Source organism: Sander vitreus, chromosome 13 (assembly GCF_031162955.1).
Source record: "Sander vitreus isolate 19-12246 chromosome 13, sanVit1, whole genome shotgun sequence".
Classification (NCBI taxonomy): Eukaryota; Metazoa; Chordata; class Actinopteri; order Perciformes; family Percidae; genus Sander; species Sander vitreus.
In genome coordinates, this window is record NC_135867.1 from 18,203,263 (window position 1) to 18,222,788 (window position 19,526).

The 19,526-nt window shown below is 42.1% G+C and overlaps 1 protein-coding gene across 1 annotated transcript; it reads left to right on the top strand.

The window, feature by feature from the left end:
- Nucleotides 1-1,174: 1,174 nt before the first annotated feature.
- LOC144527990 (A disintegrin and metalloproteinase with thrombospondin motifs 15-like) lies at nt 1,175-13,931 on the top strand. The gene is made up of 8 exons (XM_078266373.1): nt 1,175-2,394; nt 6,897-7,029; nt 7,149-7,316; nt 9,725-10,008; nt 10,117-10,294; nt 10,393-10,565; nt 11,301-11,476; nt 11,729-13,931. The coding sequence occupies exons 1-8, from the start codon at nt 1,456-1,458 to the stop codon at nt 12,519-12,521; spliced, it is 2,844 nt and encodes a 947-aa protein (XP_078122499.1). The 5' UTR covers nt 1,175-1,455; the 3' UTR covers nt 12,522-13,931.
- The last annotated feature ends 5,595 nt before the right edge of the window (nt 13,932-19,526 follow it).

The following is a 19,526-nucleotide window of genomic DNA, read 5'->3' on the forward strand; positions in this document are numbered from 1 at the left end:
ACACGTATTACCAAAGAGTATAGAAGTAACACTCTTTGGTACTACATTTGATATGTCCCCTGTATTTCCTGTGCTCATAGCCAATACAACGCTGGTTGAACCTCCTTCTACCGTTACACAGATAGTAGCCTAAACTGATTTCTCTGTTTGCCTCTCAACCTCTCCCTCTCTACCTTTCTTTCACCTGCCTGGGTCTCCCTTTGCCTCTGTGGTGGAGAAAGTAGCCTATTATTCAGATCCTTTACTTTTTAAGTAAAATTGACTTCAAAACATTCAAAATAAGTACAAGTAGGTTATACAAAGTATTGGTAAACCGATTATTAATGCTGCTTAACATGTAGGACTGTAGCTACATTTTACAGTTGGTCAGGGTAGTCTATAACAAATCCATATATTTGAAAGGCTGATGTTCTGTAGGCCTAAATAAAGATTTATTTTGCAAAGTAATTAGTAACTGAATAAAAGGTAGAATATAGGCTATCCCTCTGAAATGGAGTAGAAGTTGCCTAGGCTAAACTTGCATTATCAGTAGGCTACTTTAAAATTGTACCAAAATACAATAGCCTACTTGAGTAAATGAACTTAGTTACTTTCCACCACTGCTCTGCACTACAGGATAAACCTGACTGTAATGGTAATAACCAGACTACACACAATCTTGAAGGATCCCAGTTCTGTTGTTGTCCACTAGATGTCGTACGCGAGTTACTAAGAGAAATAGATCATGACATGGAAGAAGCTAAAGAGTCACATCAGTCTCATTGCTCTGAGGGTCTTCATCTTATTTTAACATAGCCTATCTGGAATATTCCTGCAGCTCCATTTAAGATGCAATGTTTGTAATTAAAGCCTCTTAGATATTAAAAGTAGGACATATTTCTGCTGATCTAGCCTGCTGCACTTGTGTGACATGAAATAGTAGCCTACTTTTATTAATTGCATCTCCGCAAAGAGTGTCAATTTAGTAATGCCTTGATGGACTTCTGCAGATCATGGAGTCAGGCAGGGTCTGAGCGCACAAAGCCCTGGAAGTGGGAGATCGGATCATTCATCCCAGTGTGTTGGGACATGATGATAGGCCTCCTGTTTGCTGAGTTTCAAGTGGCCGCAGAAAGTCTTCAGCCGAGACGCGCATCCAATGAGCGCCTCCAAAACTTCCCCCTCCAAAAAAGAGATTGAGTTTCCATATTTTTTACACATGCCGAAAATGCATAAAGTCCACAGAAGGCAGCAGTCGACTCAGCACACCCAGGTGGAGAATGGGAATGGGTCATGACCAGGAGGAGTTTGCACTGAGTGGACTTGCACGACCTGCATTGTTTTAGAATCCTCCGCATTGGAATATACTCTTCATCCTGATCTGTGGCTCTCACCGCTTCCATTGAGCTTGCAGATTAAATATCGTTTTGTTTTCTCAGATGGTCATTGCATTCTTTATTGAATGCAAACATCGTCATGTTTATCAGAACAACTTTTCGCCTCTACTTTGTGGTCTTTCTCTCAAAACTTGTCCGTTGCATGGAAAGTGAACTTTGCTTCCCTATTAGATTGGATAACCACAACCAACACAGGAAGGATTTTGAACACGACGCAGATATCCTTAATGGAAAATGTGTCCTACAAATACGAGCTTTCCAGCAGGAATTAGAGATCGATTTACACCAGGACTCGAACTTTATTGCCCCTTCCATTTCTAACCAAGGCGCATTTTGGCTCTCCAACACCGATGTCACCACTGACCTGAGTCGGTGTTTTTACTCCGGATATGTGAATACTGACCCACTTTCTTATGCTGCTTTGAGCCTCTGTAAGGGTTTACAAGGTGTATTTGGCTTCCAAGGCTGGGAATATTTTATCAGCCCGTTGCAAAATGACACCATAAGTGCAGAAGGTGTACACATCATCCGGCGCAGAATCAGCAACAACAACCTGAAGCTCAATTCAACCTCTAGGTGCGCAGTGAACAGCGACATAAGTCTACAGGTTGCGCAATCGTTGGAGAAATACAAGCGACTAATAGATTACAACAATGTGACCGAAACGATGCTGAAGAGGATGGGGAGAGCCAAAAGGTTCGCTTCAACTCCCAGGTACGTTGAGACGCTCGTGGTGGCGGACGAGTCCATGGCGCAGTTCCATGGAGATGACCTAAAACACTACCTCTTGACACTGATGTCAGTGGCAGCGAGGCTCTACAGACACCCTAGTATTCTTAACTCTATCAGCATCGTAGTGGTAAAGATCGTGATTATATCCGAAGAGGACAAAGGACCCAAGGTGTCCGGGAACGCAGCCATGACGCTGCGAAACTTTTGCACTTGGCAAAAAAAGATGAACAAAAACAACGACAAGCAGCCAGACTACTGGGACACAGCAATCCTTTTCACAAGACAGGTAACAATGCTTTTTCTTTTTCTTTTGTATTCAGGGTCTGAGGTAACACGGTAGAATGTGGTATTTTAGTAAGCGTAATTACGCACAGAAATGCGTAAATCTGATCACATTTCTCAGCAAATAAATTTTTTTCATCTCTATGTGTTCTAAAGTAATGAGGTCATAATAATGATAAAATCATTCATGGTGTCGTTTGTATGGAAATTATGTTTATGTTTGATAAGAGATGAACTTGGTTCACCAAATGCTGTAGACTTTAATTGACTTCTTTAATCCTCCTAACCACTCCTGCTGTGTAAGGTAATTGGTTTGCTCTCAAAACAGACTCTCCACCTCTGGTGAACTCAGGGAACAGGCACTCAGTGAATATCCAATCCACTAATTCCATCACAGCTTTGACACTGAGGCTGGGTCACTGATGAAATCACTTGAGCTGAACAGAACACAGTCTTGATTGCTCTTCATGGATCCTTAGAGTGTAATTTTATAGACTTGGCACACACCTCCGAGTTCTCTCTGCACTCGCAAATATTTGGCAGATGACACCGGGTCAGAGATGAAGTCATTGCTCACTATCATTGGTCAGTGTGTAACCCATTGATTTATGATGAACTGTCTGCCGTGGAAATTTGGCCACTTTGATTTACTTTCGACATTGAAGACTGGAATAAAGTAGACACATCAGCAGATACATATTTATATTTGGATATTGTTCAGTCTGCGGGTCAACTCCAGATGCAATTACAGTCTCAAAGCTGCCACCACAAGAATTAAAGAGTCAAAGGTAATATAATAAGGTCCGATTGGCCTTTGGCCAATGTCACTAACATTCCACGACACATGATCGTATCAGACCTCAAACAAATGCTTGTTTTAATGGTAACTTTGCCAAATTAAAGTGCCACCAGAGACGCATTAGTTGGTGTCTAGTTCTCTTAGCCGTTCCCATTCTTCCTCCAGCTGTGGGTTTTCCAGCCCTACCCAGCACCTTGCCTGATGCTCATTAAACAGGCCCCTGAAGGGAGAGATGGAGGGAGCGGGGGAGTGATGTAGAAGGGGGAACGTTCCTATGTGGATGTCAGAGATGTCACATCCCTCCATGTTTCTGACCCCACCTGCTTTCCCCAATTCTGACACAAGCTGCAGTCAGCCTGCAGTTGCTTCTTTACAGCACATTCTTCACTCACTGCATTCATTCGTTTTACTGTAAGGATCCTATTTACATACAGTATGTTCTTCCCATTTAGCATTGACACCTCAAAGAGAGCCCATATTTTCCATACAGCAACAAAATCTAGGGTGTTACCAGGTTTTGGGGTCATAAGCTCAACTTGCAGAGTTGGTGTTATAAACTCTGTAGTCAGTTTAGAAGTCCCCATTCAACTGCACTGGACCTGCCTACAAACAGTGAGTCATGTGGCAGTAATCTGCAATATAAAGTAGAAAGACAGGCATCAAGGGATTCAGTCATTGTTTCAGTTAACATTATATTGGACTAAATGAATGACGCATGCTGTAACAAGTAATGTATTTCAGAAGAAGCTACATTTGCCAGGATTGGTCAAACAAAGAAAATTTGTCTCAAACACTTGTGTGTGAAAAACAGGTTCCTGCTAATGTACTGCCTAAACTGTACGAAAAAAACTGAATGGCTATAAATAAGTAAATATTGTCACAGTGTAAGTGCACAGAGCAGAATTTAGAGTGTACAACGAGCAAAAGATGTAAATGTTTACACCTCATGTATCACCATCCATCAAACCACTGTCAGTACAGCTTTAGGAATCTATATGCCTGTATTGACATTTTACACATTGCAGCTTAATTTATGAATAAATATATATTTAATCTATCAGAATGAACTCTCCTTAATAAACAAACACACAAGATTGTTTTGGCCTTTTTAACATTATGTGCAAAACATCCAGAATCTCAACACTTCAAGTGCTCCAGTATAAAATACGAGAGGCCTAACGAATATGACCATTATGTAAAACTGCCTGGTCTTGTTTGTTAAAATCTGAATAACATGTATTATTTTACCAAACCTTTTGCCATTCAGGCCTGAAGTATGCATACATTCACCCCACCCATCAAGTTACTTATTTATAATATTTTACACTTTAGATTCAGATATAAAATAAGACGTCTGCACACATGCCCACTGATAATAGAGCATTCTACTCAGCAAATCAGCAAAGGTAAAAAAGTCAGACAATAGTCCATCTTCTGCTGATTCATGACTTGGTGACTTCAAATTAGTCAGTTTAGTTAGTGGTGTTGTTTTGGTTTACCGTGCCTTTCAATGGGCATTTAAGGCAGGTCCATTGTCTGCTGTCTACCAGCCCACAATGCAATTTGTTGGTTTTATGAAGACCAACTCGGAGATGTCCAGAGGCAACTGCAGTTGCAGTTAGCCAGCATGATTGTTGTGTAATGAATGTTGCAAGTTTACTCAGTTCATTAAGTTAAACAGACCGTTTATTGTATGTGAAAATCCAGTCTCCAAAAGACTAAACCTAACTGTAAATGTGATGTATTTATGTTTCCACTAGGAGAGAGGGGTGGTTATACTTAAGCCCACAGCATGTTTGCCTTTACTAACATGATAGATAATGGGTTGAAAAAAAAGGAGTATACCCAAATATGTCTGGATGTCGTAAACTGACCTATTTTTCCACTCCTAACAGTCTTTAGTTTAAAAAGTACCAACTGAAACTCTGAGCAACATGACAGTTATGAATATTGCACCCAAAACACAAAGTGGCCAGATGATAGTTAAATGCATTGAAATCTGTACACAAAATTAAAATGGAAATATTTCTTTGCTGAGATAACTTGCATATTGTTTTTAAATTGCAGAAACACAAAAAAAAATGCAAAGATAGATAACAGATGTGGGAAGTAGGTCAAAGCAAAGAACAAACTCATTGACACTACTGTTTCTTCCCTGTTCTTGCAGTTTTTATTTTTTGCTCATAAATTACCCGAGCGTTCTGATGTCGTCTGCACACATACACATCTGGACTAGATTTGCGCTGGCCAACAATTGTGGTTTCGTGGTTTATTCTAGGAATGATTTGTCATAGCACTCAAGGTCTTCACTTGGCACTGTGTTTTATGTGTACATCCAGTGTAGAGGAGGTGCTGTGTGGCATTAACCTAGTGCTGTGCTTTATCTCTAATAGCTGACCACCATTGGGTTTCTGTGTTTCTGTTATGTAGAGACAGAGCTGTTTAGGAGCCAGGCAGATGGGCGGCTCTCTGTGGCGGTTACTGCATAAGTTGTCCTGTGATTAGGAGGTTCAGCTCCAAATGGATACTCGCTAAGATCTGGGTAAAAAAACCTTGTGGTGGAGAAATAGGTCATCTGGAAACTGCTCTGGCATGGAAATGTTATGATTGGGGACAGTTACATTACCTAATAGAAGAAGGTGTGCTCTAAACACTGTTGCCCACTGAAACACTTAAAAACCTGGAGGTGGAATGCCTGGCTTAACAGTATTGCATCTTTTCCCAATTTCCCTCTAGAGAACAAACCTTACTGTAATGACAACAAGCAGGATAATTCCAGTTTGTTACAACTCTGGTCTTATTTTTGTAGTTTTGGCCATCGCTTCTATGGAATGGTATTGATAACATTGTACTCACCGAGTTCATTGCTGAGGGCTGGGAACAAGGTGACATCATTACTAAAACGAAGTCAGACAGGACCACAGACTGTTGAAAATATTGGACATAGCATCGGTGATGTCACCCATTGGTTTGTTGACTGCCGTTTTGAAACCAAGAGTTTGCATTTTGGGCATCACCATCTTGGTATTTTGGAGCCAGAAGTGACCATATTTGGACAAAAGGGCAGAGCTGGGGAAGATGACGTATCTAAGCCAGTGTTGTTTAGGGTTTCAATGGCGCTGCGCTAAGCTAAACGCTAAAGATGGAAAGCCACGTATTTAGAACCTTCTGACGCGAGTTATCTAGCTGAGATTTGCCAGCTGGTAAACGCGACCTCTGGGTACTGGCGCCATTCATCTGCATGTATGGCAGTACACAGAGCTGGTTGAAAATTGGCAGACTTTCCCTTAAGTTACCAGCTAACACTAGCGCTAGCTAGCTAGCTTGGTTGGCAAAACGCTAAACCAGACATTTTCAGGCAACCAAAATGTTTCTATTAACTTTGAAAAAGTAAAAACACACAGTGTGAAGGTCAAAGTCAAGAGACATTTATAGAAACAGACTTATTTTTGGAGCCAATGAGCTGTCCCCTGCTGGAAATGAGATAGAATGCAGGTTTAAGGCACTTCCTCATTGGCTTCACCTTTCAGACTTGGAAGTTGCCACTTGGACAGGACAAGAAGCAGAAACAGTTGCATGATCAATGTCAAATCTAAAATTTGAGACTCAAATTGTAATAAATTGCAGTTCTTTCAGGACAGTGTTCTTCTGGCTTTTTCTCTAGCTCTGACCCGCACAGATTTACTAATGCAAAATATTGCACGCAGGACCTGTGTGGAGCCTCCACCTGTGACACTCTTGGCATGGCGGATGTGGGCACCATGTGCGACCCCAAGAGGAGCTGCTCTGTGATCGAAGACGACGGCCTACCTTCGGCCTTCACCACTGCTCACGAGCTTGGTGAGCCAACACCATAAACCATTCAATACACATTAGTACTGTAATGTTTCTTATAGTGTCACAGATAAAAGTATAGTGTATTCATGAAAGACATCTGACAACTCATTCCCTCTCGACAGGACACGTGTTCAACATGCCACACGACAATGTGAGGGCCTGTGAGGACGTGTTTGGGAAACTGCAAGACAACCACATGATGTCTCCCACTCTCATTCAGATCAACCGCACCAGCCCCTGGTCCCCTTGCAGTGCTGCTATCATCACTGAATTCCTGGACAGCGGGCACGGTGAGTTTCCACGAACCCTGACCCCTGTGTTTGATTGCAAGCAGCCTCATAATGTGTTTGATGTGGGAAGCCAGAATCATGGCAGACAAAACTATTATACACGATTTTTAAAGGGTAAAGTCACAGATTGTACACATCAAAGTATGTTAACACGGCTTGGGGAGTACTACTGCATTTTAATCAGGACAGACTTCATTTAGAGTCTTTGGCAATTAGACCCCATTGTGACGTGGTGTATTTAGGGAGGTAGTGCTGTAATTAGTTCAGGATATTTATAATTAGAAAGAAGTGAGTTTATCAGAACTCTATAGCCTGCTCCTCATTTGTGCTTGAGGCTAGTAGCTCGAGGCTACATTAGCCATGACTAGCATAACACACGGAAGACGAGATCTCTGGTTCTGCTGCATCAATTTTGATACTTTTTATTTAAAACTTTCCATCGTGAATCCGACAATGTTATAGGAATGCAATGCTAAATTGATGGAGTACTCCTTTAAGGGCCACCAACAGTGCTTAACATCATGTAGTTAGGTGTTGATTACCTTAGGAGAGCACATGCTCATTGTATTATTCATATAATCAGAGCCTTTACTGTTTAGGGTTCTGTTTGTCAGTGCGTCAAGATACGACCATCCAGTCGCTGAAGAGGAGCAGGCTCTTCTTTTGACATTTGCTGGGTTTTACTTAATTTTTCTGGGTCAACAGCCTCTTGATTTGCAACATGACTGAAATCATTTGAGGTAAATGCAAGTGAGGGCATGATTGAATTTCAGCGTCAGTCCCACTTCAAATTTGACATCTGCCTAACCTCGTATAGCACCATGCTCATAGAAAAAAACGAGCAAATGCCAATTCATTTGGTTGGATACAGATTGTTTGCCAAGCAGGCCAGACCACAGGACTTGGCCTCGGAGCAATACTAAACGTTTATTTTAAAACTACCCCCACATCTGTCCCAAATTAGAGGGCTTGTTCCAAACAGTGGTTTGGACAGAGGGGTGTATCTGCCCAATGTTTCCCATGCAGGTTTTCTCCAAATAGACAACTTTATGCGTCTTTCTGTGTCTATTTAGCAGATGGTCTGAGAACAAAAGAACACAAACTGGTCCACAGCGAGACACAGAAGAACATTTTTGACTTGACAGGGAGTGATTTCTATCTAACAATGTTGTAACTTGGTTTCTTCTGGCTGTCTGTCATATATCTAGACTTTAAAAAACCACATTGAGGCAGTTTTCATGCAGTACTGCACTCAAAATGAGTTGTAACCTGTTAATTTCTCCACACACACACACACACACACACACACACACACACACACACACACACACACACACACACACACACACACACACACACACACACACACAAAATACCATCTATTGTTTTTGATTGCTCTTTGGAGAGAGAGTAGGAAGGAAGAGGTGAGGTTCAACTTATTCAGTGAAGAGTGACTTGTTTTTACAGCATTGTACTATCAGTTAATCAGTGCGTTTCTCCTGCCAAATTTGCGGTGAAATGGAAGGAAACAAATTTGCCACCACTTACAGCTCATTCACTCACTACCTTATTATCTGTTATGAATTCACCGCAAAACGAATGGCATAATAAACAGTTCAAAGAGAGTGGACCCAGTTTTTCCCTAGTGCAAATGACTTGTTTTGGATGTGTAAATTCCCCATAAGGGTGAGAAGCCGTGTGATAAAAACCTCCTCCTGGAAACCTTTTCATCCAGTGATATTGATCTTTCATGTTTCCAAGCACCTGCTCGTCAAACTCTTCCTATTATTAGCCTGTTCCTGGAAAGGTTTCTGTGTCATTTATTGGAAATGGAGTCCATGCCTTTGACCTTCGAACTGCTTGCCAGCCGCATGTCATTTTGGTTTAAAGCTAAGATTTCAAGCTCAGATTTAGAAGTTTAAGATTATTTTAGTAGAACTTTATCCCTGGATTGGATCAAACATGAGAGGATGAGCTTGTGGGTTTTAAAGGAGAGTTTGAGGATGGGGTGGGGGTGGGGGTGGCAGTGTGTGGGGCGCGTTAATGCATGTGTGTGTTATGTGTCTGTGTGTGGTATGTGGCATAAACTGCATGCACTGCATCAAGCTGTACTTTCACTTCAAAGAGCCCAAATCACAAGGGCAATGGCTGCTTACTGCCTCCAACCCACAATCCCACCCACCCTCAATACACATGCGCACTTAATGAAAAGGATAGTGGAAATATTGATGCATAAGTATAGAATGCATTTTTCATGATTTTGTGATAATATTTTGGTGAAATGTTGGCACTTACTTTAACAAATGGGTGCAAATGCTCAAAGTTGGGAAAGAAAAGCAATACAATCAGAGATGACAGTTGGTATTGCTTCAGTGTGTTGCTCACTCTTTTTTAATATCCTCTTCTAGGTGAATGTTTGCTTGACCAGCCTCAGAAACCATTGGTCCTCCCTGACATGATGCCGGGAACATCTTACGTCCTCGACCGTCAGTGTGAGCTCGCGTTCGGAGAAGGCTCCAAGCCCTGTCCCTTTATGCAACCACCATGCGGCCGTCTGTGGTGCACAGGAAAATCCAATGGCCATTTGGTGTGCATGACTCGGCATTTCCCCTGGGCAGATGGTACCCATTGTGGGGACAATCGGGTTTGCGACCGAGGGGTCTGCTCTGACAAACATGTCCAAAATGTGAAGGTAAGGACTGTGTTCTTGATATCAACATTTACCATAACTGGGTTGTGACTAAGGACGGTTTTTGTGGTCATACATTCTGTAATATGTGACTTGTTTGTGTATTTCCAGGTGGACGGCCGCTGGGGGAAGTGGGGCCCATTCGGTTCCTGCTCACGCACATGCAGCGGTGGCGTCCAGCTGTCTAAAAGAGAGTGTAACAACCCAGTTCCGTCAAATGGGGGTAAATACTGCCAAGGCGTTCGGGTCAAATACCGCTCCTGTAACCTGAACCACTGCCCTGATACAGGTACGAGGCGCTAAACACTGACAACTATGTCCAATGACATTTTATTCACTAGAGCGTTTCCACCTATCACCTCCTGTACGCTCCCTCCCTCTGTGTAGGTAAGACTTATCGTGAGGAGCAGTGTGCAACCAGTGGCCGCAGTTTCAACAGTAACCGCATTGACCCCTCTGTGGTGTGGGTACCCAAGTACTCTGGAGTGTCCACCGATGACAGGTGTAAACTCATCTGCAGGGCTAATGGTACTGGCTACTTCTATGTCCTGGCACCCAAGGTAAAAGGCTCAAGTGTATTTTCTGCTTTGCCTGAACAAAAGATATTTAATTGTTGATTGGAAAAAAGTCTGAAGAAATTAAGGTTTTTGAGATATGAGGCCAAGATAGGAAAACGTGAATATTTGTCAGCCAGCTGCCTCTGGTCTAAGTGCGAAGAGTGAAGGAAGGAATGAAGGAGAGGAGGAGGACAGTTTATTTCTTTCAGATAGCAGGGTGTAGAGTGAGCTTTAGCAGCAGTGAGGCAGACTTCCCACTTCACTCTATCATACTGGCTTAGGAGGAGTAGATAAGAGTGCTCAGGGGAAACATAGCTCTGATTCACAGAGCAGCTGGATGTTTTAACCACAGTCATGATTTTGAACAAAAAATTAGTTTACAGTACTTTCTGTGTACAGTTTAGTTTAAAACGTGAGCTGGAATTTGGTTCATTTGGTGTCAGATAAATCTTAGGATGAAAAAGTGTCAGGGAACAGCATTAACTTAACTTATCTGTCACATATTTGCAGATAGACTAGCAATGAGGCTGATTTAGTTGACAGCCATGAGTATTTTAATAACCCGGAGTAAAGATATAAAGCAAAGTACACTCACATGAACTGTATATTGGAGAGTAATAGTCAGTGTGTGTTGGATGCTCTGTTGTGTTTGCTTCTTGTGACTAAAGATTTTTTTTTATGTCTGCACTGTATAGTGTATATGAAAAGCTAACCTCATAGTGTCTTTGTACACTCCAGGTTGTGGATGGGACTCCATGTTCCCCAGACTCCACAGGAGTGTGTGTCCAGGGGAAGTGCATTAAGGCTGGCTGTGATGGAAAAATTGGCTCCACCAAGAAGTTTGATAAGTGTGGAATCTGCGGAGGTGATAGCAAGGGCTGCAAGAAGGTGTCGGGACTCTTCACAAAGCCTGAGTGAGTAAAGTCCACATTGTCATGGGATATTGCTAACGTCATTCTTATTTCCCCCTTACTTAAACATGATAGCATTATCAACTCCACTATTACAATGCTTAACTTGGGCTACTATGAGGTTGCACGAGTTCCGAGCTCGTAAATCCGAGGTCAGGGGGCGTGTTTACGACTTTGACTTCGTTAAAACCGAGTTGCGAGGTATATAGAACGCGGCATAAGCTCTCATTAACTCTAATATGTTTTGACATGCAGGCACGGCTACAACTTTGTGGTCATGTTACCAGTGGGCGCAGCCAACATTGACATCCGTCAGCGAGGTTACAAGGGAATGAGGAATGATGACAACTATCTGGCGGTTAAAAACAGCAAGGGCCACTATCTGCTCAATGGGAACTACGTAGTGTCAGCTGGAGAGAGGGACATCATTGTCAAGAGAAGCCTGCTGCGCTACAGCGGCACAGCCGGCCTTTCTGAGACCCTGCAGGCCGTGAAGCCCTTGGGAGAATCCCTGACTGTTGAGGTGCTGTGTGCAGGCCAGATGACGCCGCCTCGCATCCGCTACTCCTTCTACCTCGCCCGTCAGACCAAGGAGGACAAGACTCTGAAGAAGGAGGGGCGTGTAAACTCCCATAATAGTGTCCTGGCTGAGGATAGTGTCAAGGAGAAGGGAGGAGACACCCTGAAGAAGTCTTATAGCAAGGAGGATCCCGCTCTTGGGAAATGGATATCCACAGGTTGGGACAAGTGCTCAGTGACCTGTGGCAGTGGGATCCAGAGGAGGATGGTGCAGTGTCTGAGACCAGATGGAAAGCCAGGGTTAGACTGTGATCCTTCACAAAGACCCTCAGCTACCAGAGTTTGTGGAGACCCTTGTCCTGAGTGGCATATTGGGCAGTGGTCCCCTTGCTCCAGAACCTGTGGAAAGGGTTTCAAGAGACGACCGTTGCACTGCAAAACCCAAACTGGGCATCTGCTCCCAAGGGACCACTGCACTGACTTACGCAAGCCACAAGAGCTGGACTTCTGTAACCTAAGGCCTTGCTAGTGACTAAAACCTATAAACTACAAATCGTTGTTATGTTTTAAATGGACTAAATTGAATCCACCTGCAAGTATCACACACACTGTGGCTGTCAGGTGCATATTTTTCCAACTGCATCATGGGGCACTTGTTTGGAAGAACAACAAGAATATTGGGAGGAAAGTGAAAGCCGCAAGATAAAGGCTAGAAGATTATTTTTCACTGCCATTACTCTGACTTGAAAAGACATATCCAGGTCTAACTCTGATATGAAAATATCATGATAGAAGGTCAGATAAAATGTAGTTGAATCCCTTGTACTGTCAGCAGATACAGAATGCCCATTTGCAAGCAACCAATCTAGTCTACCTTATGAGTCTGGAACCCATCCCATGTCATACTTTTTTAACTGTTCAGGTTTCATAGTTTTAGTTGAGCCTTGCAAATACATCATTGAAGCCTTCTGGTTGTCCAAAAAATGACTCTATTCATTTTTCAAAAAAGCAAATATACCAAGATTACTTTTTACAAACTGGACTAAAAAGCAATGCCCACGATACTTCACACAGAGATGGACAATCCATTTTAAGATTAACATTATATGTGATCTTCATCTGCCATCTTTTAGATGTTTTTTTCAGGGAATCTTTTAAAATCTTGGAATTTATTCAGAAAGCTTTCATGACAGATCTGACTAAACAAAGCAGGGCAGGAGACAATGGCCAGTGGTCCTTGTCAGCTGGTTTGGCTGCCAGCTAAGGGATTTTATCAGGCTGCACCCAACACTGCACTGCTCATCTGAGATAAGGGCTTAGCCTGATATCAATTGTTTAATTCCCGCCACCTGTATTCAGTGTGTTTGGTCGCGTCCTTCATTTCTTTTATTATTAAACTGCAACAATTGTCTTCTCAGTTCACAGTGTTCAGCCATGTTGAGTCATGCCTGTCTGGCACAGTTACCACAGATAATTTATTATCAATGAAACGATAAAGCAGAGAAGGGGAAAAAAAACTGGCAAGCCCTCTGTTATGCTGTACAGAATGTGTTTTCCTGGATCTCCTTGTTCATGGCCTCACAGCCCAAGCCAAGCTGAACACACACACACACACACACACACACACACACACACACACACACACACACACACACACACACACACACACACACACACACACACACACACTCACTGAAATCCTGTAATCCATTATATTCTTGTTTTGTTTCTTGAAGGGGCCACATTGTCTAGTCCAACATCCCAACTACGGGATGGATCCTGCAGTTGTTAGATTATTATTTTTATTTTATCAGCTTTTGCACTTTGTACAGCAAAAGAAACCTATGACCTACATGGGCTGTATTGTATACTATGTATATATTTATTCAGCTCTGTGCAAAAAAATTATGTAAATACTTTTAAAATCTTTTTTTACACAGGCATTTGTAATTGTCTTTGACTACCGTGTATTTATTCCAAAAATAAAGCCATTTATGTACAGTTATAACTAATACTGCTATTTTCTCCCAGTTCTGCAATAATGTAATGTCAGTATCAAAGCTGCTCACAAACCTTGCTGCAAATTCAATTAATTCCAATGCCACAATCAGTAGATTAACTCGTATGGGTGAGGTAAATCCATGCAAAGTTTGACCTGTTAACTCGCACCTTGGACTTATAGCAAGCCGTCCTGACAGTCCTAACTTTTGAGGACGGCAAGCCGGAGAGTCCTAAATAGAAGGAGCCATCATAGCACACTAGCACCATTCCCTTTTATTTAACCTCCTCTGTTGGAGCTTAACCTTCTCCACTGACGAGCAGTTGTTTACACACAGTTATGAGACAGGAGTCTATGGTACAAATATGCCTTTTAAATGAACGGCATGTCCTGTTAGCGACCAAGCTAAGCTAACGAGCTAACAAGCTTGCTATCTCATTAAGCTCATTAGCTCAGACAGCTATATCTTCCTCTTAATTGAATAAACCAAATGCCAGGGGGAGTAAAAAACACAGTACAAGAAAATAGAGAAGCTCAGAGAGCTACTGTGACTGACTAGTGCTAGCCCAGCTAGCTGATGTGTTCAAAGTCACTACGTCAAGCTTCCAGAATCAAACATATCAAACACATATCACATCTGTGTTGTCCTTCTGGTCACCGGGACCCGGAGGGGGGGCTCAACGCCAGGCCAATACAAAACATCAAATAAACTGGATGGGTCCCGGTGACCCAAAGGACAACACAAGGGTTAAAGTCCAGTTGTCCTTGAGTTAGCAATTCTATATAATATCAACCTTCATATGACTGCTGAGGGACATGTATCAATCTTTTTCCACTTTGAAATCCACACATTTAAATCCTCAGACTTCAAGAATTTTTGAGCCTTCTAATTATAAGGAAGCCACATTTGTCAGTAAGCTACTCTAGAAAGTTTGAGGGAATGCTAAATGCACTAAAAGCCTTTCTTCAGTTGAAGTAATGCATAGTTATGCCAAAAATGTATAATATCGCCAGAGGGAGAAAAATGAACTCATGCTGAGTAAACTTATAGCAAGGGTCAGCATTCAAATTAAACAGATGAAAGAGAGGAAGCATAGTAGGTGTGGACTATAAAACATGTGCCAGAACATATGCCCAAGCTATCTGCTTCCTCTCTGTGAAATATCCAAATTAATTACCAGCTCTCACATGTGCAGCCATAGTAAGTGCATAGGTGAGATGGGTGGTCAGCATGCCTTAGCAGTTCCACGTAGCCTATAAACTCTACTTTGCCGTGCATTTGTTTCACAGTCAACATTTCAGACATGCAACTACAGATATTTTCCACCGGTTGACGTGGACTCATTCTCCCTGTCTATGTCTGTGACCAGTCCAAAAATGCAGCTGTGTGTGAGAAAGTGGAAATTTTGAATTATATGATTCTGGCATGATGATGCATGTCTGAGGACTTTGAGAAAAAAGGTCAGGGCTTGTGTCAGACATTTTTTTTTTTACTTTTTGAGAAGGAAGGCATTTGTCAAAAAGGCTGCATAGGATGACCTACATAAGAGCAGATAGAGGAAAACCTGGAGAGGAGCCAATGGAAATATTTATTTGTTCCCCTAGTTGCCTCTTGCCTGAGTTTATATTCATATCTAGTTGCAGGTTTGATGGTTTTAATTGAGCCAGACTTCTTATCAAAAAGAATGTTTGGCTTCACCAGCTCTCTCAAGTTAAGCTTTTGATTAGGAAAAATAAATGTCATACATTGGGAGCCCTATGTTATATTTGAAGTTAATACCAAGGATTAATGGTCTCTAAAAGAGTGTGCAATTTATGTAGTACACGTTTCCATTAGAGTGATACTAACTTTTACAGGACAGAACATTAGCAACATGAATTATCCAATGTAGGAAGAGGAGGGAAGGATAATGGACCTAGATTCCTTCAGTCCTTTCAAAAATGATTCTAGAAAATTAAATTTTTTTATGTAGTTTTGGTCATAATTTCTATCAGTAGCATTGTGCTCAACAAGTTAACTGCTGAGATTTAGGAACATGGCGACATTGCTTAAAATGTTTTAAAAAACGTTTGGAAAAACTTATTTTAAGAAGAAAACAAGGTGAACAGTAAAATTCCTGACCATACTGCCCTTTGTAAACATCCATCTTTGCCACCTTGCCTTCTTTACTGTAATTATGTGTGCACACTTCACGTGTAATAAAAGATTTGCCATAAACATTTTAGCTTTGGTTGCATGCAGGTAAACAGTAGAGGTAGTACACATTGTCCGAAACGCAATCTTGGAACCCATCAGCTATCGTCTTACAGCGATTTAGCTTTTTATTTTATCTGCATTCATACACAGATATCTATTAATAGAGATGATGTGCTACTCGGACCCGGGGCACAGAAGAGGAAGTCTTTGCCCAGATATCTGCTGGCTACACCATAAAGTACGTCTTTCTCCGGGTCCACAGTAATACAGGACAGAAACTAATTGTTTCCAAGGATGGCAAAGGACACGTCCTGCCCTACTCTGCCATACTCGGCCTCTGAATGGCTTACTCTGGTATTCTTACCCTAACCAATCTCATGCCTAACAAAGGCAACAAGTACTAGCCAATCAGAGGCAGAGTAGGGCAGGTCATGCCTTCACTATCCTAGGAAATGCAAATTTGCCTACAGGACACGCCCTTGAAATGTTTTTAGTTGGGTTACGTTGATAAGCACCAAAACTATGTTGTTAGGTTTAGAAAAATATAATGATTTGGGTTTAAATAATAGTATGTATAATGAATGAATGAATTAAATAATCATCTCAGGGGCCTGTCTTGTAGTGAAGTGGGCATGACTTGTAACCAGAGACTGCAGTTCCTTTCTCAAAATATTGGCTGTTGCCCCTAAAGGCTAAATCTTCGTCTTTCCGATAGGCCAAGATAGTTTTTTTGCCCAGTCTAATTTTATTTTATTGTTTTCACAGTGTTCCCAGATCTCAGTAATTTCTTTGGTGAGTACAGTGTCGGCATTATCCTTTGTCCTTGGGCTACACACTAAACCACTAACCTGCTTCTATGTACAGAACTACCATTTTCTACCATTGAATGAGTAGACAAACTTTATTTTATTACTGAAAAATAAGTCTTGCGTCACTCACCACTCCTGCAAAGGCTTAATATTGCTGGGCCAGCAAGCAGCGCATCATTGCATTTCCTGTTTTAAAAAAAATACTCCACATTCTTTTACTCCCTTTAATAGTTCCCCTACCAAGAAAAGGCTTACCCTTAATTGGTAAAACCATTATAAACTGGTGCAGAACAGAGTTTCTGTAAGTAATTAGGGTGAGGAGCCCAGTGACAAATTTTCTGTGGCGTCTTCTGTCTGATCAGCAGCAGATTTTTGTTTTTGCAGCTATTGCTGAGTCAGATGGACTGCACACCACAGACCATTTAAAGATATCCACTCTCAAAGAAGTGCTTTGTACATAGTCCATGTGATTCTGAATGGGTACTACATGGAAAGGCCCAATGTGCAGCCTTATTAATGTGCATCTCTGAGGAGGTCTGCTGACTGCAGCAGGAACAGGATCTGTCTGCAAACAATAGTGATGACAGATCCACAGCTGACCTCTGCTCATGAAAAACTATTCTAACGATTCAGCTTAGTGTGGCTGAGTTAAACTGCATGCCACTCCTTTTGACACATTTTTGTTTATTGTGTGGTTGTGGTTTCATTAGCCAACAAACATCAACAAGTTAAAAGCAATTATCTGAGCACAACAGCATTGAGTCCTCTGTTGCTCTTGAACTGAGTATCTACCAAAAATGAAACTTAGACTTGAAGTTGAGAGGATTCATACCACTCTCATGTCTGTACACAAAGCTACCGTAATAGTCACAGCAATTTGCAGTTTTTACACTTCCATTTTTGTACAATCAAACGAACAAGATGTATTGTGTTAATACGTGAACTTTAGAGGTTCCAGATTTCGTAACCTTTGGACAGAAAAAGCTGTTTCCCCGTTTCCAGTATTTGTGCTAAGCTAAGTTCGGTGGCTGCTGCTGGTAGCTTCATATTTAGCATACAGACATAAAAGTGCTATCACTCTTCCCATTCAACTCTTATGATGGGTAAGATGGGAAAGATCATTTGTTTTTCCATATATAATAATTAATGTTGTAATCTGGGATCTATTTGTTTGATTCTTGCTGCAGTTTTAGTTTCATGTAAAAACACACTAGTCATGTGGAAACTTTGCAGGAAAGCTTTCTGATACATCTGTTGATACAGAACGACAGCAACAGATGACTCTGTCTTACATTCAACAGTGATGGTTGGGTCACCCACTGTAACACGCCCCTTTGACATTGCTTGAGGGGAAACGTGTATAAGAACAAATGGGTCAGAGATGGTAACACAAATCCCCAAATCTGCTCTACGTTTTCCTCTACATCGTCTGCATTGTGTATTCTAAAAGTTATGTTCAAAAGGTAATAATCTTTGGACCCAATCTGAATGTCTGGTTTATAATAGGTTCGTGAAGGAAATGAAATCATAAGAAAGGACAGATTTATCGCACCGTTGTGACGAAAAGAGAGCTGAGCCAGAAGGCAAAGCTCTCAATCTACCGGTCAGTTTTTGTTCCTACCCTCACCTATGGTCATGAAGGCTGGGTCATGACCGAAAGAACAAGATCCAGGGTACAAGCGGCCGAAATGGGTTTCCTCAAGAGGGTAGCTGGCGTCTCCCTTAGAGATAGGGTGAGAAGCTCAGTTATCCGTGAGGAGCTCGGAGTAGAGCCGCTGCTCCTTTGCGTCGAAAGGAGCCAGTTGAGGTGGTTCGGGCATCTGGTAAGGATGCCCCCTGGGCGCCTCCCTAGGGAGGTGTTCCAGGCACGTCCAGCTGGGAGGAGGCCCCGGGGAAGACCCAGGACTAGGTGGAGGGATTATATCTCCAACCTGGCCTGGGAACGCCTCGGGATCCCCCAGTCGGAGCTGGTTAATGTGGCCCGGGAAAGGGAAGTTTGGGGTCCCCTGCTGGAGCTGCTACCCCCGCGACCCGACCCCGGATAAGCGGATGAAGATGGATGGATGGATGGAGACAACAGTCAGCTACAGGGAGTATTTTGGAGATCAGCAGAGATAAACCTCGGACTTCAGTGTGAGCTTGTTTGTGTGGCATGTCAGTGTGAGGATAGGTTCCTTCATGACATTCCTTTGGCCAGAGCTTAATATTTTTTAAATTTCAGAGCATTTAAGACAAGTAATGACCACCTTAATGCAAAGCTTTGATAGCAGGTTAGACAATGCATACATTTTAACCTTTATTCATGATGTTCATGAGATTAAGCCAGTGCGAGTACAGACACCAGACACTACAGAAAGAACAGCCTTTTTACCTGTTTGCAATGGGAATGAATGGACCTATTCCCTTTGATGTGGAGTCTGGCATTATAAAGAAAGAGCTGCTGCATTTTACATAATCTACAGCAGTATCAGTAAAAAGCCAACAATGGCACCATCTCTAGTTTCAGCTTCAGGAGAGATATGAACTTAA